General features: G+C 40.0%; 1 protein-coding gene across 4 annotated transcripts in view; it reads left to right on the top strand.

Moving 5' to 3' along the window:
* The window catches only part of ATRNL1 (attractin like 1), a 1,048,037-nt gene that overhangs the window by 186,185 nt on the left and 837,097 nt on the right, over positions 1-24,755 (top strand). For all 4 annotated transcript variants that reach the window (XM_043518640.1, XM_038411471.2, XM_043518642.1 and 1 more), the window contains 2 exons: positions 1,261-1,516; positions 13,728-13,911. In XM_043518640.1, the coding sequence (XP_043374575.1) occupies positions 1,261-1,516; positions 13,728-13,911 (440 nt within the window). The remainder of the gene's footprint in view (positions 1-1,260; positions 1,517-13,727; positions 13,912-24,755) is intronic.

Here is a 24,755-nt window from a genome sequence, read left to right as displayed (position 1 = left end):
TCCGAGGAATGGAAAACTTGTCTTATGAAAGGAGACTTAAGGAGCTTGGCTTGTTTAGCCTAACTAAAAGAAGGTTGAGGGGAGATATGATTGCTCTCTATAAATATATCAGAGGGATAAATACAGGAGAGGGAGAGGAATTATTTCAGCTCAGCACCAATGTGGACACAAGAACAAATGGGTATAAACTGGCCACCAGGAAGTTTAGACTTGAAATCAGACGAAGGTTTTTAACCATCAGAGGAGTGAAGTTTTGGAATAGCCTTCCAAGGGAAGCAGTGGGGGCAAAAGATCTATCTGGCTTTAAGATTCTACTTGATAAGTTTATGGAGGAGATGGTATGATGGGATAATGGGATTTTGGTAAGTAATTGATCTTTAAATATTCAGGGTAAATAGGCCAAATCCCCTGAGATGGGATATTAGATGGATGGGATCTGAGTTAGCCAGGAAAGAATTTTCTGTAGTATCTGGCTGGTGAATCTTGCCCATATGCTCAGGGTTTAGCTGATTGCCATATTTGGGGTTGGGAAGGAATTTTCCTCCAGGGCAGATTGGAGAGGCCCTGGAGGTTTTTCGCCTTCCTCTATAGCATGGGGCATGGTTGACTTGAGGGAGGCTTCTCTGCTCCTTGAAGTCTTTAAACCATGATTTAAGGACTTCAATAGCTCAGACATGGGTGAGGTTTTTCATAGGAGTGGGTGGGTGAGATTCTGTGGCTTGCACTGTGCAGGAGGTCAGACTAGATGATCAGAATGGTCCCTTCTGACCTTAGTATCTATGAATCTATGAGAATTAGCATGAGTAGGTCTATGGGAACTATGAATCAATCCCTAGGTTGTAGTGTAGCCATAGCCTTAGATTATGCTGCAGGGGATAGGAAAGAAAGTTGGAATATCTGTACATATTTCAAAAAGGAATCATTTAAAAATCTTTCAGAACTCTGACTAGAGCTCTAACGAGTGTGAAAAGTGCCTAAAACTTTAAAATTTATCCTTGAAATATCCATATTTGAGATTGATTTTTGTCTTATTTTTTCACTCTATTAGGGTTCGTTCTGGTGAAATATTCTTTTTAACGTCATTGTTGCTTAAGCTCAAAGGGCTGTATCTGGAAGCAGGGCTGATAATTAGCTGATGATCATAGCCTTTGTTTAAGTATTTATAAGAGGTTGTTCACTTACATTCTTATATACGGTGTAGCAATAATGCAGTTTGGATGTGATCTTCTTTAACTTCATTTTTTTCTCTAATTTTAATAGGAAGACATCTACATGTATGGAGGCAAAATTGAAACAAATAATGGGAATGTCACTGATGAGCTGTGGATATTCAGCATAAACAGTCAAACATGGAGTACCAAAATTCCTGCAGTACTTGTGCATGGCCAACAGTATGCTGTGGAGGGTCATTCAGCGCATATAGTAGAGTTGGACAGCAGAGATGTTGTCATGATCATCATTTTTGGATACTCTGCAGTGTATGGTTACACAAGTAGTGTGCAAGAGTACTATATCAGTGAGTTCCTTTAAATACTTTTTGTCCTGTAGTGATGCTTTGTTTCTTGATTTTTAAGCAATAACGTACTTGTTAGATTTGGAAGAATAAAATATATTTGGCAAGCTCAAAAAAACCTCTTCTGCTGTTCTTTAATATTTGATCCCAGTAGCTCCTCTTTCTTTTAATTTATGTAAAATCAGATTTTTTTTAAATTAGTGGAATTTGGTTCCTATTTTGGGAATATTGGAGTAGACTGGGTGTGATCACAGTCATGGTTGAGGTACTCAAAGTAAGGCAAGGGTAAGAACCAGCAATTTTATATATATTGAGTTATGATCGTGTATAAGGTTTATCATCATTTTCTCAGACGTAAGTTTATTGAAAGGAAGGTTTAATAAGAAGCACAGTATACAGTAATTGCCTTAGCAATCCTGAAATTTTTGCCCTTACAAGAATTAATGTTACTGTAGTATTTCTCATTCTTAATTTCAACGTTTAATAACTATTCTGATTAATATTACTTACAATAGCAGTTGTAAAGAGTATAATGGCAGCTACCATAGAAAATAAAATATGTCACAACTTCTGTAAATCACAACAACTTCTGTTGTGGTTTCCGAAATTTAGCTATGCTTCTGGATTATTTTATAGTTTAGACACAGATAAACTTGTTCCCTTCTAAGTATAAACAAATATAAGATAATGCTAAATAACTTAATATTTCACTTTATAGACTTCACACAACATTTTCTTTTAATAGTTAGAATAACATATTAAAATGCCCCTTATGATAATCTTTAAGAATACAGCTAATTATGCACATTAATTATTTAATGAAAACAGGAATGTGAAGAATTTTGCTTCACATTCTTCCTTCCTTCCTTTTCTGTGGTACTCAACTGAATCCCTAACAATTCTTTTAACAAGACAGTCACAGTAATGTTTGTGGTTACTAGATTGAGAGTGTTAAGAACTTTTACCAGCAGCTTCAGACATGTAAAGGTTCAAAGTGGTATTTTTATATTGGGGCAATTTATTTCAGTTCCGTTTCATTGTGTGTGTGTGGGAGAGAGAGAGAGAGAGAGAGAGAGAGAGAGAGAGAGAGACAGACTAAGTACATAACTGCATAAATTTATGTAAGCTGTTTTGGGTAGGGAATAAATCTTCTGTTGTGCTTAGCCAGTTTGAAATACTTCACCAGTTTTCAGCTAATCACAAGAAGCACAGTTAATGCAGGACTTCAGTTTCGGCTTTATCTAGTACTAAGGTATCACATGCTTAACTTCAAGCATTGAAGTAGTCTTTTTTACTTCAATGCGATTGTTCACATGCTTAAAGTTTAAGCATGAGCTTAATTGTTTTGCTTAATTGGGGTGTCTATGCACAAAGCCTCTCAGCCTGTCTACATTACAGTGACAGAATGCTTCCACTATATTCCTGGCATGATTTCTGAGGCCCATATTGACATCTTTTCTAGCAATATCGAATATGTCCAGAAGGGAATGAGAATGGGAGGAAGACCACCACAATACAGTCTATCCATGTTGATATTTCTGATGCAGCTGCTTATGACTATCCTAAAATTGCAGTCTCTATCTTCCAAGCTAGGTGTTCTCTACACCTCTTTGAATTTGAATCAGGGATGCTTACTAGATCATCACAAGACAAGATAAGGCTAGTCAATTTTAATTGCCTCCTAAATTGTGACTATTTGTTTGCATAAAATAGTAATAGTCACTAGTTACTCTATAACAAAAACAGACTCCAACGAGAGACTGCTAAATTGGAATTAATTTGCAAACTGGATACAATTAACTGAGGCTTGAATAGAGACTGGGAATGGATGAGTCATTACACAAAGTAAAACTATTTCCCCATAAAGAAAAGGTGTACTTGTGGCACCTTAGAGACTAACAAATTTATTAGAGCATAAGCTTTCGTGAGCTACAGCTCACTTCATCGGATGCATTTGGTGGAAAAAACAGAGGGGAGATTGATAAAGACACACAGAGAACATGAAACAATGGGTTTATCATACACACTGTAAGGAGAGCGATCACTTAAGATAAGCCATCACCAGCAGCGGGGGGGCGGGGGGGGGGGGGAAGAAGGAGGAAAACCTTTCATGGTGACAAGCAAGGTAGGCTATTTCCAGCAGTTAACAAGAATATCTGAGGTACAGTGGGGGGTGGGGTGGGGTGGCGGGGAGAAATAACATGGGGAAATAGTTTTACTTTGTGTAATGACTCATCCATTCCCAGTCTCTAGGTCTGAGGAAGGGTTATTCACACAAGCAGTGGTTTTTAGGATGTGCCCTGTATGCTGTAATTGTTCAATTTCAGCAGATAACCCTTGTGTTTAGTTTCACCTTAATACCTCTTATTTTTGTCCCCCACAAACAGTCAATGAATTCTGTGGCAATTTTCCCCCAGTTCCTTAGGAATTCCAATATTTATCTGTAGCTTTGCAGCATTAAAATAATTTTTAACCATGAAATTTCAGCTGGTGGTTTGCACTAAGCATGACTTGCTTTTTGGAACTCAGTAGCTGCAGGTCCAAAGTTAGAAGGCGTGACAAGTGATAGATGTATTTATGTAGAACCCTCTAATATCCTGTTCAGAAAGGAAATTTGTTACAAAGAAAGGTTTCTGACCTTGTAAAAAGAAAATATAATATACCTTTGCCTCTCTCTGCCTATTTCCAAAATTCAGACTACTCTAGAATTTGACATTGTGCTGCTTTCACTGATGGGCAGATGCCATGGTATTGAAACAATTTGTATAATGGGGATACTGAAGGCAGAAACCGTGTATTGGGTTATTACTACTTCAAGCCAGGGAGTGCGGCAGCACCCCTAGTTCCAGCACCTATGGGTGGATGCTATATTCTCTTCAGACACTTGCTCTTGGTGGTTTTAACATAAACTCTTTTCCAACTACTTGGCACACTCACACTGAAATAAACAGGTCTGATATAAAATTGACCTCACTTAGATCATCTTGAGTTAAACTCTTAGCTCTGGTCTACACTGGGCGGGGGATCGATCTAAGTTACGCAACTTCAGCTATGTGAATAACTTAGCTGAAGTCGACGTACTTAGATCGACTTACAGTGGTGTCTTCCCCGTGGTGAGTCGACTGCTGCGCTCACCCGTCGACTCTGCCTGTGCCTCTCGCGGCACTGGAGTACAGGAATCGATGGGAGAGTGCTCGGAGGGGTCGATATATCATGTCTAGACTAGATCCAATAAATCGATCCCTGCCCGCTGATCCGGCAGGTAGTGTAGACATACCCTTAGTGACCCAATTTCTTTCCCTCTGGATCTTTCTATAAATTGTAGTAATCAGATATGCGATTCTGGTACACACATCCATTTTAGAACTAAAGCCTTGACTTCTGTAGGCTTCGGATCAGGAACCATTCGAAAGTCTAGTTACTGACATTAGCATGTGCTTCTTAATTGGTGTTATCTGGGGATTCCCTTGGCTTCTTATTTGAGCACTGTGTTGTGCAGCTGTTTATCACAAATCCGGTTGATATAAAGTGTGCATACACTCTCACTCTCAGAAAAATACACCAATTGTCCCTGCTTGAGTGCCGTCCTTAGGATCAGGGGTGTGGACTGGGGGAGGGAGGAGGACAGCAAGCAGGGGAATGACACCCCCGCTCCAGTAATTGGCGGGGGACACAAAACTCCTCCAGCCCCGGGACCACAGCAGAGAGACCGAGCTCCTCTGGGGCCATGGTGGGGACACAGAACGTGCACTTCTAAAAGCAGTCAAATTTTTATTCCTGCACACACTCTTGCTTAGGATAAAGTAAAATTAGCTATACCTGAGAAAAATGTAATTTCTGTTCAAATAGAATAAATTGTGTGTTTAAAAATCATGATGTTTTGTACACTCAGTTTTTCATTGTGTGAATGTGTGGGAATATGTCTTTGCTCTGCAGGTGATGTGATTGCCTTTGGACTCATTGCAGGAGCAAAGGAGCTTCCTTTTGCCCTTTCTTGCTATTCTTAGAGTTATGGCTTTTTGGGAACCTATAAATCACAGGAGGGGAGTTTTGTGTGGATTGTTTTACTAACTTGCACCATAAAGCTTTTCTGGGCTAGTCCACAGGGAAATTTATTTCTCTAGGTTAGTGATACCTCATAAACTTTCTAAGAATCTCAATGTGAGTCTCAAGGTGAATATAATATTAGTGTTTTGCTTTAGCTGAAGTTTTAAAAAGCTCTTTATGTCTGAGGAAATTTCTGAATAAGTCTCTTTTGGAGTTATTTAAAAACAACAGAGATTTGTTTGGATTGATAACAGATTGCCTTCTGCTTTTTAGATTGAAGTGATTCTTCAAAAAAGAAAACTTTAACAAACTCAGAGAACTGGTAGGTAAGGCCCCCTTGGGAGGAAAATCTAATTTAATAAAGGAGTTCAGGACAGCTGGCAGTTTGTCAAGGAGACAATACTAAAGACACAACTGCAAATTATCCTGATGCGAAAAAAAGTTAGGAAGAATAGTAAGAGTCTAATGTGGCTTAATCAGGAGCTCTTTAATGACCTGAAAATCAAAAAGGAATCCTACAAAAAGTGGAAACGGGCGAACTGCTAAAGAGGAGTGCAAAAAAAAAAAAAGCACAACCATGTAGGGCAAAATCAGAAAGGCTACAGCACAAAATGAGTTACACCTAGCAAGGGACATAAAAGGCAATAAGAAGAGGTTCTTTAAATATATTAGGAGCAAGAGAGTGGCAAAGAAAGGTAGTGTAGGTCCTCTGTTTGGCTTGGAAGGAAGATAACTGATAACACAAAGGATGCTGAGGTGTTTGAAACTTATTTTCCTTCAGTCTTCACTGAAAAGGTTAATGGTGACCACATGTCCAACACAATATTAACAACAAGGGGGAAGGAACACAAACCAAAATAGGGAAAAAAACAGGTTGAAGTATATTTAGAAGAGTTAGAAGTACTCAAGTTTGGAGTCTTAGAGGTTAAATAAGTTATAAGTACTCAAGTCTGAAATTCATCCTACGGTACTCAAAGAGCTAGCTGAAGCAATCTTGTAACCATTAGCAATTATCTTTGAGAACTCCTGGAGGAGGGGTGCCAGAGCACTGGAGAAGGGCAAACATGGTACCTGTTTTTAAAAATGGTAATGAAGAGGATGCAGGGAACTGAAGTGAGACTGACTGATCTACAATACCCGAAAAGATACTGGAACAAATGATTAAACAATTTGTGAGTACCTAGAGGATAACAGGGTGATAAGTAATTGCCAGCATGGTTTGTCACAATTGGTTGAAAGATCATGCTGAAAGAATAGTTATCAATGGTTCATTGTCAATCTGGGAAGATGAATCTAATGAATAGTTGAGTGGAGAGTATACTTATAATATTTGCAGATGACGCCTCCCTCCCTTGGGGGACCACATTGTCCATTTCCACCGGACTTGGAAGTGGATCACCAGAGACCAATGTGTATTGGAGATCATAACTTCAGGTTACACTATCCAGTCTGAAAGTCCCTCCCTTCCCACTGCCCCTTTCCTGTCCCTCTTAAGGGACCCCTCTCATGAGTTTCTGCTAAGGCAAGTGGTGGACTTTTCCCTCTGTCTAGGAGTGATAGAACTGGTTCCTTCCCTTTATAGGGGCAAAGGGTCCTACTGAAAAAGGATGGAAGTTGGAGGCCAGTCTTAGATCCATGACAGCCAAACAAGTTTGTGAAACCCCCAAAATTCAGGATGGTAACTCTCGTAACTATAATTCCTGCTCTAGAGGAAGGAGATTTTGTTTGCTTGTTTGTTTTTTGTCCCTTGTCCTCCAAGACACCTACTTAAATATAGCCAATCACCCATCACATGGGAAATACCTACGATTTGCTGTGGGCCAAGATCATTTCCAGATCAGAGTGCTTCTCTTCAGTCTCTCTTTGGATCCAAGGGTGTTCTCGAAGGTTCTAGCAATAGTGGCTTGCTTTCTACAGGAAGTGATTCTCATCTTCCTATACCTCAATGACTGGTTTCTCAAAGGATGCTTTTTTAAGGCAGTGTTGTCTTCCATTCAGAAGGCTCTTGCTCCTTTCTAAGAGTTGGTCCTACAGCTAATAGTAAAGAAATCTGTATTAGTACCGTGCAGGGAATTCAGTTCATAGTGTGTACTTGGACTTGGTGACAGCTAGACTGTACCTCCCTTTAGACGGATCTGTGAAACTTTCAGGACTGGTTAGGTTGATTCAGGGAAGCCCTAAGACATCAAGAAGGAACTGTCTTTTAAGCTCTTTGGTCACATGGAAGCATGTACCTTTGTTACCAATCATGCAAATTTACACCTCTGCTGTTTCCAAGGTTGGTTGAAAATTGCCTGTTCTCCCACCAGAGATGCTTTGGACATCTTGGCAGTCCTCTTGCATGTAAAGAACTCTCTGAATTGGTGGAAGGAGCGATTGCACATCTGTGCAGGTGTTCCTTTCTGCCGCCCAACCCTGTCAATAACTCTCACTAATGCATTCCATGTCGGTACCCTCATGGTTTAGGGCAGATGGTTGACCTATAAGACCCATCTCCACATCAACCTGTTGGAGCTCAGGATGGTCAGGAATGCTTGGATCCATTTGTTCCCAGTGAAGAGAATCATGACGGACAACATGTCCTGCATGTTTTACATGAACAAGCAGAGAGGAGCAAGGTCCCGCTCCTGATGCACTGAAGCTATAAAGCTCTGGAACTGGCTCATAATCAACCCACATCCAAATTTCAGAGTCTACCTTCTGGGCATCCAGAATACCGCTGCTGATGCCCTCAGCAGACACTTCTCCCATGACTCCAAATGGGATTTGGATACTCAGGTCACCTACTACAGGACGGGCCCAACAAAGAAAATAACAGAATGCCACAAGCCATCACCTTTAGCCCCAACTAAAACCTCTCCAACGCATCATCAAGGATCTACAACCTATCCTAAAGGACAACCCATCACTCTCACAGATCTTGGGAGACAGGCCAGTCCTTGCTTACAGACAGCCCCCTAACCTGAAGTAAATACGCACTAACAACCACACAACAGAACCACTAACCCAGGAACCTATCCTTGCGACAAAGCCCGTTGCCAACTTTGTCCACATATCTATTCAGGGGACACCATCCTAGGGCCTAATCACATCAGCCACACTATCAGAGGCTCGTTCACCTGCACATCTACCAATGTGATATGTGCCAGCAATTCGTCTCTGTCATGTACATTGGTCAAACTGGACAATCTCTACATAAAAGAATAAATGGACACAAATCAGACGTCAAGAATTATAACATTCAGAAACCAGTTGGAGAACACTTCAGTCTCTTCGATCACTCGATTACAGATGTAAAAGTGGCAATTCTTCAACAAAAAAACTTCAAAACCAGACTCCAATGAGAGACTGCTGAATTGGAATTAATTTGCAAACTGTTTACAATGAACTTAGGCTTGAATAGAGACTGGGAGTGGATGGGTCATTAAACAAAGTAAAACTATTTCCCCATGTTTATTCCCACCTCCCCACTGTTCCTCAGACGTTCTTGTCAACTGCTGGAAATTGCCCACCTTGATTATCACTGTGTTTCATGTTCTCTATGTATATAAATCTCCCCACTGTATTTTCCACTGAATGCATCCGATGAAGTGAACTGTAGCTCACGAAACCTTATGCTCAAATAAATTTGTTAGTCTCTAAGGTGCCACAAGTACTCCTTTTCTTTTTACCGCATCCACTGTTGCTCTTCCTGGCATAATCCCAGGTCGTCACTTACTTGATGCTCCAGCTCTATCCAAAGTTTTTCCAACCATTTCATCATGTGACTCATTGAATATTACCACATTGTAGCACATCTCCTTTATTCTTGAAGATAATTGGTCCTTCAGTGTGCTCTTCCTCTACTTGTTGGGTATTTTTCCAATACAGAAAATTAAGTTGAAAAAGTTCACCATCATCACCACACCCTCATGGCTTAATACTCTAAATACCTCATTTGATACACAGTGTGGTCCCTCTGCCTTCCCATGTTTCATCATCTTTAGTGCTATCTGAGTCTCCACCATGGTGATAGGTCTTGTGTCGTTATTGCTTGCGCATACTTCCCTCAACTGTTTCTTCGCATTCTTTTCATTAAGCACTTTCTCATAAAATCACTGCTACTTTCTAATGACTTCAATGCCTTCCATTTTCTTCCTTGACACACTTCACTGCTACCAAGTCCTCTCTACTTCTTTGCCTAATCTAGCCTAATCTACATTTTCTTTTTCCCTTTCTTTTGTTGGTTCTGCATATAAAGCTTTAAATGCCAGACTCTTAACTCCCACAACTGCTCTTTTTGCTGTTTTCTTTAAAGCTTGTATTCCTCATAACTTTTCCACCATTGCTTAAACCTTTTCTCCTTTACTGCCTCCTGCACATTGCTGGACCACCATATCTTTTTGCCATGAAATTTTATCTCCTTTTGTTTTACCAGAGACTTCTTGAGCACTTTCTGTAAAATTGGATGTTTTTCACCAAATCTCACTGGTATCATCGTAATTGGTTTGGTCATTGTGCAATGACTGCAGTACCTCATCCTTAAATCTCAGATTGACTTCCCTATCTGCAAGTCTCCACCACTTTATTCTTTGTTCCACAGCTTATCTTTTGCCATCCAATAGCTTTTTCACCCAGGAAGTTCATTACAAGCAATCTGTGTTGCTTTGCAGTCTATTCTCCTGGGATCACTTTACAGTCTCTTACATTTTTTTAGATCTCTTTCTTTTGTCAGGAAGTAATTGATCTGGGTCCAGTTGGCACTATCCTTGTATGTGAATAGGTGCTCCTCCTCCTTTACAAAGTTTGTATTGGCAACAATCAGGCTGTGGGCTCTGAGCTAATGCAAAGATATCCTCACCCACTTAATTTCTGGTTCCAAAGCCTCATCCTCCATGACAAAAAGAAAAGGAGTACTTGTGGCACCTTAGAGACTCATTGTAACTCTCCCTGTGTTCTCCCAAATGTCGATCTGAGATCTGCTCCAATAATCAAGTACTTAACTTGTGATACTTGTTGTATTGCTCCTCCTACTCAATCGTATAGCCAACTTGTGGCATGTATGTGCATATAACATTAAATAAATGTTCTCTGCTCAGTGCTATTCTAACTTTAATGAGCCGGTAACTGTTCCTTTGGATGTTTGCTACCTTATTCTTTAATATTTCTACTATGATTATTTTTACCCCATTCCTCCTTGCTACTGAACCATCATACATTATCTTGTAACCATCCCTGATGTTTGTGGATTTCAGCACCTTCCATTTTGGTTCTTATATACAATGTACATTCTTCTTCTCTTCAGAGTCTCAACTACTGCTCTTGATTTTCCAGTCATTGTTCCCACATACAGGGGATCCAAATATAGTTTTTGGGCTTGCATCTTATGCTGCATTCACCCAGAATGCGGTAGCCTTTTCCCATTTTCCATAGCCATCAGGTGAAGTGGTCATGCTGCATTCACCCAGAATGCGGTAGCCTTTTCCCATTTTCCATAGCCATCAGGTGAAGTGGTCATGTGTTTATTCTGGAGGATTCCATAGTATTGTACTAATATATTCCCTGAAGACAAAGACCCAGAGAATCATCTGTGATTAGAACAACTTTTACAAACTGGCTGGCGTGACCTGATGTTCTTGGTTTGAAATGTGATGTGAAAAGTGGATTTGATCGTGACTTTGCTTTTATATTACATTTGCTATTAACAGATTTATCCTTTTGTGAATTTCAGCAGCTGAACTGTTGAGACATATTGTCAGTTAAATAACTAACAAGCAATGGTTGCAAATTCAGATGGATTAGTTTAATGGTCTCTCTTAATTAGCTTCTGAAGCCTAATTGTCCATTTCTATGTAGCACACTTCATGAGAAGTTATTGTGTCTGCTGACCTATAAATATGTTCTGTCCTTTCTGCATATTGGGCTTATAATAAAAATACCAAATAATAAAATATGATTGAAGTTTCAGAACAATAATCAAACCAATAGTTGTTGAATTTTTTTAAAAAATGAGTTAAGGCATGCGGTAAAGTGATTAAATTCACTGTAGCAATCTGAATATTAAACTAGTCCTGATGACTTAGGAGTTGGATTTTATTACTCATATATAAAAAGTTGTTTTATTAGATGAATAGGTTTTTTGGTGATATTTTTTATCGCAGTGTAATACAGCAAAATATGGTGTTCAAATCTTAATATGTTTATTAAAATTTAGTTGTGGCAGGTAATCTGAAGTGATCAGTGGAAAAATAATGTTGGCCGAGTTATAGGTGTGGAACTATATTTTTCTAGGAAAAAAGGTTTTAAAGTGTCTGCTTTCTAAAACAAGGTAACAGACACACTATCAAAGAGGTCTTGGTAACTGAGGGAAGGAGCCGAAGGACAATTTTGATAAAATATGCTTAATTTAAAAGAAAAATTATTATAATTATTCTGAAAAAAGCTGTATATTGTGACAAATGTATTTGAAACGAATATGAAATATATGTACCTTTTCCCATCTACATTACTGGATCATCATGTGACTTAAAAATCAGGGTTATTGCCAGATTTTATTTAATTGGGTTTATTGTATTACTACCCTATGATATTACTTTTTGATCTGAATATGTAAGTATAATAAACTTGTTGGAATGTTGCAATAAATGTTACCTTCTTGTTTTCTTTATAAGAATACTGTTAACTTGAAGTTCTGAAGTTGATTAATTTAAAAACAAACTAACTATACCTCTGATAGAACACTTCCTATGCCTCAATTCATCCAAGCACAAAAGTATGTACTTAAGTTTAAGCATGTGCTGAAGTCCCATTGACTTCAATAGGATGATTTATTCTTGAAGTTAATTATGTGCTTAAATTATTTACTGAGTAGGGGTGGATTTACTCACATTCTTTAATTTAAGTACATACGTATGTGCCTGACTGAACTGATGGCTTAAATAAAGTGCACAGAATTATGTTTTCTTTTGATACTCTAAAAATATTTATAACGGTCTTATTAAAAAATAAGGCAGAGCAACAGCACTAGACATCTTCAGTCTTTTGTTCTTCTTCCATTTTGTGCACTTGCTTGCATACCATCTCTTCAGTTTGTTTGCTGTTGATACTGGTAAATGAAGATTTGGAGAACCAGGAAAAGAGCATGCAGCTGAGCCTCCCCTGAAGGGTGAAATAAATTATGTCATCATGTTAGTATATGAGCCAAGAAGCTCAATTGTCCATCAATAAAGCAGTGGAAATGGTATTACACAGAACAGTTTCAAATTCACAGAATAAACAAATTGGGGGGACTTTTTTTGTTGCCAGCTTCTTTCACTTTTAGTGAAAATTTTAGATAGAAGTATGATATACACATTGATGGTTAAATATAATATGTACTTTTTTCTGGTTATGTTAAAGCAAATTTACCCAAAAAATAACATTGTAGACCATTGAAGGTTTTCATAGGATGAATTGGGCGATGACTGTAAGAGTGTTTTCAAATTTTGAGGAAAGAAAGTAGAATATGTGGCATTGTTGGGAATTACCAGAAAGTGGTATTGCCAGTTGGCCTTGGTAGTTCTATTTATCGGAATGTATAGGAATTAGATGTTAGAGGAATGCTTATTATGAGTTGTGATCCAGTTCTTTTTAGAATCTCACTCTATCACCAGTACAAGACTGTAAATATTGCTGTAGTATTTCTACCTAAATGTTATGTCTGAACAACAGTTAATCTTAGATGCAGCTGCTGCTTACAAGTTATAGCCACAAAAGCAAACAAAACATTACATGATGCCAACTGTATTACTCTGTGCATGTGTGTGTATTGTAAACTGGTGAAAGGCAATAAAAATTACTTTTATTTTATGCAAAAGTTATTTATTTCAGTTGGGAAAGTATGTGGCTAGCCTTCAGATTATGATATTGTAAAAATTAAATATCTATTATTTCTTGCTTGTTTATAGATTTAAAATGTTTTATGTTTACAGAGGGGTATTTTTAACATGAGCCAAGTCAATTTAAAAATTTGGAAAAACATGCATAATATATCCAACACATCTACATGGTTTCAGAGATGTAAACTGTTAGTCCCTGACTTTACAATTGATTTTTTTGGGACTACTCATGCTAAGTAAGGACTTACCCCAGGAGTAGGTCCTTGCAAGATTAGAGTATTATTTTTATGTTTTTCATATGTCTCTTCCAGGATCAAATTCATGGCTTGTGCCAGAAACAAAAGGAGCAATTGTGCAAGGTGGATATGGCCATAGTAGTGTCTATGATGCAATGACAAAATCCATTTATGTTCATGGTGGATACAAAGCATTACCTGGCAATAAATATGGATTGGTGGATGACCTTTATAGATATGAAGTTAATACAAGGACATGGTAAGTAGAATTAAAACAATGGTAAACTAAAATCAAGATAATATAAAATTGTTGTTAATGCATATACCATAGTAAGATATTTACAATAACTTCTTTATTCGCGTTTATATTTGTGTTGTAATGATTTCATAATTTTCAATGCTGGAATTTTCAGAAAAAGAAAATACAGGGACAATTTTCCATCAAAACTGAAGATTTAGCAGACAAAGCATATTGTGTGCTGGCAGGTTAATTTTAGAATATTTAGTATGTTAATTTTAGGCTTTAAAAGGTCTGTCATTTAAAAAAAAATCCAGAAGTTTGAATTTTATGAAAGCTGTGTCAGCCTCCTTTTGGAACCTGTGGAGATCTTGCCAAACTCTCATTCCTCAGCAGGCTCTCCTCCTACTTGTTGGATCGAGGCCCAGAGATCTAGAACTCCTGTCTAATTAGACTGTGAGCTCTTTGGGGCAGAGACTATGTCTGCAGATGCACACCTGTATGTATTTACAATGTTCAGCATGCCGGGGCCTTGGTGTTGATTAAGGCTGGGCTTGGCAGAATTTGATTTTTATTTTTTTTCCTAATGTCAACAATTAATATACATTTTCATTTTAAAGATTTTTACTTTCAATTTGTAACTATTTATTTTTACAGTTGTTGGAAATTGATGGGCGAGGGAGGGTTAGGGTAGCAGAGACAGTGGTGTTGCAGTAGGATCGCAGCAGGGCTGCAGGGGACTCCCAGCATGGCAGAAGGGCCTAAGAGACCAGGGCACAAGGTGCAGGAGAGGCTGTGGTTGTGGCCCAGTGGAAGAGACCTCCAGCCAGGACGGCACGGAGGAAGACTAGCCCCCTGGTGATACGGTGCTGCAGAATAGTTCCGGTCAGGGACAGCTCCCACAGTTCTGGCTGGTGACTGAGTAAGCGGGGCTGCGACAGCTGAGATAAAAGGCTGGGGACTTGTCGTCCTCCTCTGCTCTGTCCTGCTAAGACCACATACTTCCCTACCCCTTATGTTTGCAGGGATGGGGTGTCACTGGCTCTTCAGCTGTGCAGGGAACTCTTTACAGTCCCACTGTCACAAGAGTGAGTAAACAAGGCTGCAGAGAGCAATTTGTGCTGCCGCAGAGCTGGTGACACCCGATCCCTGCAGGTACAAGAAGTGCTGGGAGGCACTCTGGCCAACTGTTACCAAGTGATATGGTTTTTTCATCAGTTCAGCATGTCAGGTGACATGGACGTTTACCAACATATATTGATTTAAATTGAATCCTGCCAAGCCTAGTTAAGGCCTTTGGGTGCTACGGTAATACAGATATTAATAATAGTTTGTTTAGGATGATGACAACAGTGAGCTCAGTCACATTCAGTATCTTCCTCTTTCACTTTTCTGGAGTAGGTGTGCAGGGAGGGTGATGGCAGCATGGGGTTTTCCCCCCTTTCTCTTTCCTTTTCCATTTTCTCACACCCATCTTTCCCCCAAAGACCAGCTGATCTGCGTGTTGGCTCCAGTGTAGTTGACTGCATCTGTAACTCCATCTGAAGCACAATTGATCATATCTTGAAGCATCACCACACTATTCTGCCCAGTGCAGCTTTAAGCAGGTGAAGGTGATCGTCCACAGAGAGAATTTTTCTTCTTTCTGAGAATCCCAGATTTGTAAGCTGCAAAGGACTAGTAAACTGTGGTCCTCTCGTCATATTAGAGAGGAGGGATGGCTGTTGTGAAGTGTTGCTACTGCTTGGGGCTCACTGGCTGACTGCCCTCCCTAGCCACTCTCACAGTCTGGATTATTTCCCACTCCTGGTTGTATCTGTGATGGATTGTAGATGGGGATGAGAAAAGTCCTGGCAATAAGACTGACTGTGCAGTGCACTCAGACAGCAGTCTTACAGGTGTGAGAGTACTGCCCATCACCTTGGTGTGTGTATCCTTTCTTTGGCAGGAGGCTGGTGTTGCTGTTTAAAAGAAACTTCTGTGGTGCTGAAATGAGAGAAGCTGGGACTATTCTTCTCTGTGTTAGATTTAAAATAGCAGGGCATCAGCCATATCAAGACTATTGACAGCTGTGTGATTTTGAGTCTCCAGTTGATGGCTTAATAATGTCTATTAATCTTCATGGTTGTAATTTATAGATTGATGATGAATGAATTCATCAAAATGATCAGTTTGAGGGAGTTACAATACTGATGAATATATCAACTCAATTTAAAAAAATATATTAATATAATTGATGGTGTACTTATACAGTATTTAAAATTAATTACACATAGTGTGATGATATAATTATGTGCCAGATATGTTTAGGGTGAAATTCTGCACCATGTGCTTTGATATGGGTGTGGTGTACAGTGTGGCCCTGATTCAGGATAACACTTAAGCATGTGCTTAATAGGTACCTCAGTTAAATTTAATATACTGTTTGTAAGCTTGATGCTTTTATTTCTCAGTCTGTCCCTCAAGTTTACTGTAATTTATTAATGCTGCTTATGTGTTCTATGCACAAACTGACCTTTGAGTTTTTCACCTCAGAACTGTTTCAAGACCAAGCTCTATATCTGAACATTTTATTCCTCCAATTTAATATTTGCCCTGGGCATTACTGGCTTCATTTAAAGGACAGAAGATTTGCTCTCGAGTCAGCTTGTTGGAAATGTTAAGAAACATGTGAGTTTGATTTGACTGCAGAATCTGTATTTTAAATGCCACTAGCTTATGGCAATTTGGCAACATTACAAGAAGAATTTTTTCTCCCTTTTTATCTATTTTAAGCGACCACATTCAAAGTACTATCTTATTGTCATCATTTTTCCACTGGCTTATGAAAGGAAAATAATATCATAGTCTCTTTTATTTGAGGGAACATTCAGTAATACAATGCAAGCATTAGTGATATTTTTTAATACAGATGAGAGAACTTTTTAATTAGACTTTCAAGGTTCTATAGCTATTTTTTGTTAAATTATAATAATTTGGGGCATTATAATGCCAAAGAATTACCCTAACTAGTTAATACATTGTAGCACTGTCTTTTGCTTACACTTATATAAAATTATCTCCATATTTAGTCTTTATTTCACGTACACTATATATATAAAAATAAATAAATGTGGGTATATATAAAATACGGAATTCTACCTATTGAAAAATGTGCTGTGGCTCACTTCAGTGTATTTGTGTTAATGTGTATAAGACTACTGAAAGATTCTGGGCATTACTGATGGCAGTTACGGAAAGAATAAGTGTGAAGGGCTTATCTTAGTCAATGATACATTGTGCACATCGTAACTAATCTTGGGAAATTAGCTACTGCTTATTATTTTTCAAGTTTATCTATGTGCATTGTTCACTTTTGGTATGCATGTGTGTCCAGAAAGCAAGAACAAGTTCTTTTTTGTGAGTGTTTGTGTATGTCCATTACACCGTAGGTGTCTGCATGTCTCATCAGCACTGATACCAGATAGCTTTTCCTAGTGGTACCCAGGCAGCGGCCCTGCCAAAAACGAAGTTACTCATGCTGTGAAGCAAGGGTATAAAGGGCAGTTTCCCTGCAGTTCCTTTTCACCGTCTGTGGTTGGAGCATTAGTGTTTCTTGTGAGCTACTTACCTACCTTTTACTCTTCATAGAATCATAGAATCATAGAATATCAGGGTTGGAAGGGACCCCAGAAGGTCATCTAGTCCAACCCCCTGCTCAAAGCAGGACCAAGTCCCAGTTAAATCATCCCAGCCAGGGCTTTGTCAAGCCTGACCTTAAAAACCTCTAAGGAAGGAGATTCTACCACCTCCCTAGGTAACGCATTCCAGTGTTTCACCACCCTCTTAGTGAAAAAGTTTTTCCTAATATCCAATCTAAACCTCCCCCATTGCAACTTGAGACCATTACTCCTCGTTCTGTCATCTGCTACCATTGAGAACAGTCTAGAGCCATCCTCTTTGAAACCCCCCCTCTTCTTCCCCTTGACACTCAAAAATCTTTATTATTTTCATTGTGGTTTTAGATTTATTTTAACTTCTTATAATCTTGCTTTGAGTTTCACTTAGAAGGCCTCTGGGCACTGCCCAGTACCAGGAGGACCTATGCCAAGGACCCTGGGGTTTAAGCTGTGTGTGGGCTTCAGAAAGTCTGTGTCTGTTAATGACACTAATTTGCACTATCTTTAGTGCCTGGGTGAGGGTCACATTAAGTCCATTTGTCACGGGTTCAAGACTAGGACAAAGAAACAGTGAAGAGTGCCTCTGATACATTCCCAGGGAGGCAGCCCTGAGACCAGCATTAGAACCCTCTTGGTCACTGAAGGGCAGCTCCTCAGAGATTCCTCCAGCCTTACTAGCAGAGCTGTGCTGGAGGAGTTCCTGATCATTGGGACCATCTTCTAAATCTAGGGCTTCTGAACAGTCCTTACCACAGAAGCATAAGAAAAAGTTTCTATCTGGTTTTTTGGAAGTCCAGCCTGGGACCCCTCCACTGAAGGCCAGTCCAGAACCTATGGTAGAGCATGCCTTTTGCCTCACTGCTGCCTAGTAACAGCTTATACAGTCAGACCCGAGCCATCAATTCCAGGGGCTATCAAGATCAGCTATTTTGTCCGCTGTGGCAGAGCAGTCATCCTTAATTCCTGCGAGTCAACAGCCCATGTCTGTGCTGATCACGCAGGAGGCTTGTGCAGTAGTCAAAGATTTACTGTACCTGACAGTACTGCCCTCCCCCTTGCTGCAGATTGAGGACTCCTGTCCAGGCTTAGTGCAGCAGTCAAGATAATAGGCACTGGAGCACTGTATTAGAGTAGTGCTCACCTCAGCCCCGGTGCCAACTCCTGACTTATCTTTTGGGCCAGAACAGGTTCTCCATCCCAAATGATGCCAGTGGCTAAAAAACCTATTATGCTTCCTCTGGCATCATGTCGGTACATATCCAGACTGCAATCTCTGAGGACCCCTCCCGGTACTATACCACCCTGGCTCTTGAAATATTCTGATTCCTTGTCAGTTTGAGATAAAATTTCAGGTATTTTGGTACTGAGATTCTAGAGCTTCTTTCTGTTTCTGTTCCCACACTTATTGGTGTGGTTCCAAGAGGACTTCTGTTAGAGACTGGATGGTTGGGTCAGATATGCCTGGGGCCCAGTACTGTACCAGCCCCCGCAGAGGCCCTCTTGGATGCCTTTTTGGGTGTCTCCAACATCCAGATCTACTTCACCACTCCCCAACGGCTCTAGAACAGTTTGCATAGTGGGAGTGCTGAGAACTGTTGAACCAAACTGTAAACCTTGTATATAATGGAAACCACTTCAAGCTAGGGGCTACGGTAGCACACCTAGTTCCTGCAGCTATGCAACTCCCTCTTCCAGGAGGGAGCCTTCTCCTGCCAGTACTGATAGACTATTGTATTAACTTAGTTGGAATATATGGGATAAAGGTATTAGCGTAAGTTAGTTGCTGTCCATTAAACAGTGTTAAACAAACAATGGGGCTTGGATACAAAGACCATAGCCTACTTAGCACCCTGGCAAACACGTTGTTAAAAATCCTTTTAACCCTTTATTAATGATACAGAAAAGAAGGAAAAATAATTTAAAGCATTTGGAATGTAAAGTATTAAATAAGGTTTTCATTTTAACATCTCTTTTTCCCTTTTCCTTTAGTTGTAGACAGTTTTTAGAAGGAAAAAACCCCACCCTGTTGTTTGACAATCTCTTAGTTGTCATTGCTACGGTTATAGTTGAAGTTCAGTCTGAGGAGGTAAAGCCTCCTTGTTTGACTCTCTCTTGACTTATATGGAATCAAAGGTGATGATAACTGTTATCCCGCATGGTGGTTGTGATCCAGCTGGAGCTGGTAGGGAATGTGATGTCATCTGGGTCATCCTCTCTGTGGCCTATTTTGGTCAGGTCACCACTCAGGATCAGGGTGATGAAGGCCCAGGGTCTCAGGAAAGGGTGGGGATGGCAGCCATGATAGTGAAGCTTGCTCCAATAGCCTCTGTCAGTTTTTTCCATCTGTTTTCCTTGTTGTCCTTTCCCCACAAAATCTTTCTTCTAAAGACCCAAAAAGGGAGTGATGGGTGCAATAGTCAAGCCCCTCATTATTTTATCTACCAGTTAGGCCTAATTATTTGACACACCAATTTTGGCTCATTAACTTCTGGCTCCACATCTCCTGTTATTTAATAATAATATATAGCATAATTTTAATACAATCTTTGAATTATGTCAACATGGCCTTTTTGGTTTAGATGAATTCAGTTATTTTGTCGTCTTTCATATTTTTTCCCATCATCATTTGTTGTTATGGGTTATTGTAATATCTTCTGAACTTTTGCATATTTTGCATAGTTCAGCTCACAATTTAAGTAAATTCGTAGGCCCAGTTGTCACAACAGAAACATCAGTCAGTACTAGAATTTTTTCTCTCTTGTCTCCTGTGCAGGCATCTTCCTTATTGCCTTCTGAGGACTTTGTATCAGAGGCTGCTGCCCCTGCTAACATCCTTGTCTCCTGATGAGGAGCTGGTACTAGAGGCTACCATCCCAGTCCCAGACAACTTTAAGGTGCATCTGGAGCTTCTCAAAAGAATGGCAGCCTCCCTGGGTATTCAAATAGCACTAATGGAAGACAATACCCACAAGCTCATTGACATTCTCCATCCCATTGGGACAGGGAAGGTTGCCTTGCCCATAAATAAGGCCATTATACAGCCAGCCAAAACAATCTGGCAAACCCCTTCCTCCATTCCACTAATTGCTACAAAAATGGAACAAAAAGATAAAGTTCCATCTCCTGGGGTTGAGCAGTTTTATTTACACCCCATACCTAGGTCATTAGTGCTGGCTGCAGGGAATGAGAGGAGCTGACAGATCAGAGCTAAGGTTACCCCTAAGAATAAAGATGCCAAGACGTTATGGGTAGAAAAATATTCTGCAACATCTCTGCAGTTCTGCATTGCCAATTTTAGTGTTCTGCATTCTTAGTATGACTTTTCAAACTGGGAAGCAATATCCCAGTTTGCTAGTAAACTACTAGAGGATTCCAGGGAGCAGTTCCAATCACTTGTTCCAGAGGAATGCCTTGTGTCTCATTCAGCTTTACAGGATTCTTTGGGTACAGTGGGTTCTGCAGCCAGAACCAAGGTGATAGTGGTGACTACGCATAGAGCATCCTGGTTGGTGGCCTCTGAGATTCCTGTGGAGGTACAACAAGCTACTGAGTACCTCCCTTTTGAAGGCTTTGCCTTGTACTCTAAGACAGATGAGGCTCTGCACACACTAAAGGACTCAAGGAGAGTACTCAAGTCCTTAGGCCTCTATGTGCTCGTGACAAAGAGGATGAAATATTGCCTGCAGTACCAGCTCAGACAACAATATTATGCTTTCTGGCAGCCTGCCAGTCCATATGGAGGTGTAAAGGTCACACAGGAGGATGTCCATGCCCTTTACTTCCTCGCTTTCTTTTTCTTGGCAGCCACAAGCCTCCAAGCAGCCATTGTCGATGACGAGGACAGTATCCTATCCAACCTGTATCTTATGGACCCTTCTCCATCTCTCTGGGACAAGTTGTCACATTTTCTCTGGGCTTGTCAGTCCACCATCTTGGACAAGTAGGTGCTAAGAATGGTGGAATCGGATATACCCTCCAGTTTCTTTCTATCCCCCACTTCCAAGCCTCTGCTCCTGCTTCAGGGGCCCCTCTTATGTGTCTTTGCAAACACAAGAAGTGCAGACTTTATTCTTTGGGAGTGATAGAGGAGATGCCCTCATTTCATCAGGGCAGGAGGTTTTATTCCAGATACTTTCTGATACCCAAAGCAGGTCTTAGACCCATTCTGGGACTTCAGAACCTCAACAAATACATCAGGAAGTTGAAGTTCTGCATTGTATCCCTGGTTACAATTACCCTTTCCCTAGATCTAGGAGAACGGCATGTTAACTTATTGGATGCCCGCTTACATATGGCAATCCATCCTGGCCACAGGAGATTCCTGAGGTTTGTTGTAGGAGATGACCATTACCAGTTCACTGTCCTGCCTTTTGACAAATTATCCACTCCGAGGGTACTTACCAAATACATGGTGGTAGTGGCTGCTTACTTATGCAAAGGAAATGTGTGTGTATCCTTATCTGGATGCCTTTTTTTTTTGTGGATGGTCCATACATCACATGCAAGTCGCTGTCCAGAAAATAACTGTCTGTTCAACATCCTGGACCTAAAATGAAACAATTAGAAAAGTCAACTTCTTTGCCCTTGGAGAGGATAGAATTAATTGGCTTAGTTTTGGCTTCGATCTCCTCCAGGGCTTTCTAGTTGCTTGCTAGTTCCGAACTATATGGGACTTCTCAGCATCCCTCAAGTACCATCCTGAGACCACAGAGAGGAATTGTCTGTTTCTTGGGGAACATGGCAGCACGTATATTTGTCATTCCCCACGCTGGGCTGAATCTCTCTGATTCATCACCTAGACAAGCCAGTGCGAATCCCAGAGAGGGTGCTGTTATCTCTCATCTGGAGGATTAGCTCAGACCTCTGCAGGGGAGTCTGTTTCACTCTTTCTCTCCCTATCAAGACTTCAGTAATGGACACATCAGCCATCAGGTGGGGAGCGTATCTCAGTGATCTTTGAGTTCAGGGATTGTGGACTGCATATGAGGCCAAATTGGATGTAAATATTCTGGGCATTCCAGCACTTCACATTCAAAGTAAGACAGTTCAGACAACACCACGGCTGACTTTTCTGTGAAGGAACAGGGAGGAGCCATATCAGTTGGCCTCTCCCAAGAGGTTATCAAGCTGTGGAACTTGTGTATTCAGAGCTCGGTTACTCTCAAAGGGTCTCACCTGCATGGGGTCCAAAACAGCCTCGAAGATTGTCTGAGCAGATCATTCAGTCTGGGGATAACACATGGTCCCTCTGCACGAACTTGCTAGCCTTGGTGTTATGTGAAGGGGGTTTCTTTCTGTGGACCAGTTTATGACTCACCAGAATAGGAAGCGTTCCAGTTTTTGTTCCAGGGTGAGCCCAGGATCAATATCAGATGCCTTCCTGTTTCTGTGGAACAAAGAGTTCCTATATGCATAACTGCCAATAACCCTGGTTTTCAGGGTGATCCTCAAGCTCAATAAAGATCATGGCAGGATGATCCTTATGGCCCCAGCCTGGCTGAGACAGACGTGGTATTCAAAACTGAAAACTATCCACTTGAGGACCTGTGCTGTTACCAGTAAACAGAGACCTGCTGTCATGGAAATGTAGGTGAGAGAAACTGTATTTGCTTGTAAATATTTCTATCTTTATCTCTTTTACTTGGCATCACTTAATCCTTTCATTTTTGTTAATAAATGGCGCGACTCTGCCTTTATACACTCACCTTGCAGCATGAGGGCTCATAGATGGCTAGGGTTGCCCTTACATGTTCTGGTAGGGAAAACTCTCTAGCACCATTGCACAAGGTGTGCACACATCTTCGTTGTAATTGATTTATGCAACACATCTCAAAGAATAGCAGTGACAGAAAGGTTAAATAAACCTTTGTTTTCAGCAATTAATTGTAACATTGACTATCCATTTATATATAGTACATTATCTTTTGTGATATTTTTGAAAAGTTTTCCTTTCCTTTTTAATTCTGTATCCATTTATAGCAGTTATGCCACATTACAAGTGAACACTTACCCACAATTACCATACAGTGGCCTCTGAGATATTGTATAATTTTCTTACACTTATGGTGTAAAGTAACTGGATTTCAGAATACCACATTGTGGTAACTTTGGGTAAAACTTGACTTTTTATTGGCAACTTTTGAAGTATCATTGTTAGTTTTTAACTTTATAGCACCAACATTGAGCCTGGAAGGTAACATACAGGTATGAAGACAACACAGTTTATGCTCCAGGGCACTTACAGTGTAAACAGATAACATACAAAGAAGGCAGGAGGTTGAAATGGAACAAAGAGAAGCATTGAGATTGATGTAAAAGTTAAGCTCAAGTCTTGTTAGTTTCTCAACATCTGCCTGATATATGTAGGAGCACACAGGGATCCTTTTTTAAAATTTTTTAAAGTGAATTTGAGGATGTGGAGGATGAATACAAGAGCCAACACTTACATAAGATTCAGTGGGCACAAAACGCAAAAACATTTTAGCTTACCATTTATTCTGAACTTTGCTATCTTTCCATCCCAAAATTGCATACTTCCAGAACAAAAGTGTAGGCAAAAGGCATGTTTTTAAGACTGAGGTCTGGTATGTGTAGAATGCTATGAAATGAGCAGGTACAGCAAGTACTGAATTGCCCTCATCTGCACTGAAATCACCAGTACAGGCTGATCACACCTTGCAGGATCGAATCCATACTGTAGTTTATAAACAACAATGGACTGTAAGAATAATTTAGTTTATTCTGTACCCTCATTTCCAGGGTTTAATATCTTGGCCATTTAATTTTGTTGATAAATGTGGCATAACAATGGTAGGTTTCTATGTGTTTTTTATTTAAATATTTTATTGGATTTTAAATATGGACACAAAAAAATCAATTAGTATTATTATATAACTATGAAAAAGAAGATATTGGACTAGATTCATACATGTATCAAAACTGCTTTGCCGCTGCTCTAGTAGCCTTAAATCCAGCCTGACCTAGCCTCCCAGTACAGGGAAATTTTCTGGTGGTATAGGTCCTTGTAGTACCTTGTGTACTACCCTTACTCTTGACTTCTGGTATAAGGGATGTGGTTGAGGGAACTCTCTGCCTAATCCACAGATACTAGAAAGCCCATTATAGTCTGTTTGTAGCTGTAGATAATATAGATCAGCCTTCAGTCTGGAGAATATAGGGCAAAGAATGAAGAATATGGTGGTAAAT

The sequence above is a fragment of the Dermochelys coriacea genome, chromosome 7 (genome assembly GCF_009764565.3).
Source record: "Dermochelys coriacea isolate rDerCor1 chromosome 7, rDerCor1.pri.v4, whole genome shotgun sequence".
Taxonomy (NCBI): Eukaryota; Metazoa; Chordata; order Testudines; family Dermochelyidae; genus Dermochelys; species Dermochelys coriacea.
Note: the sequence above shows the minus strand (reverse complement) of the source record. Positions and strands in the feature narration are given on the sequence as shown.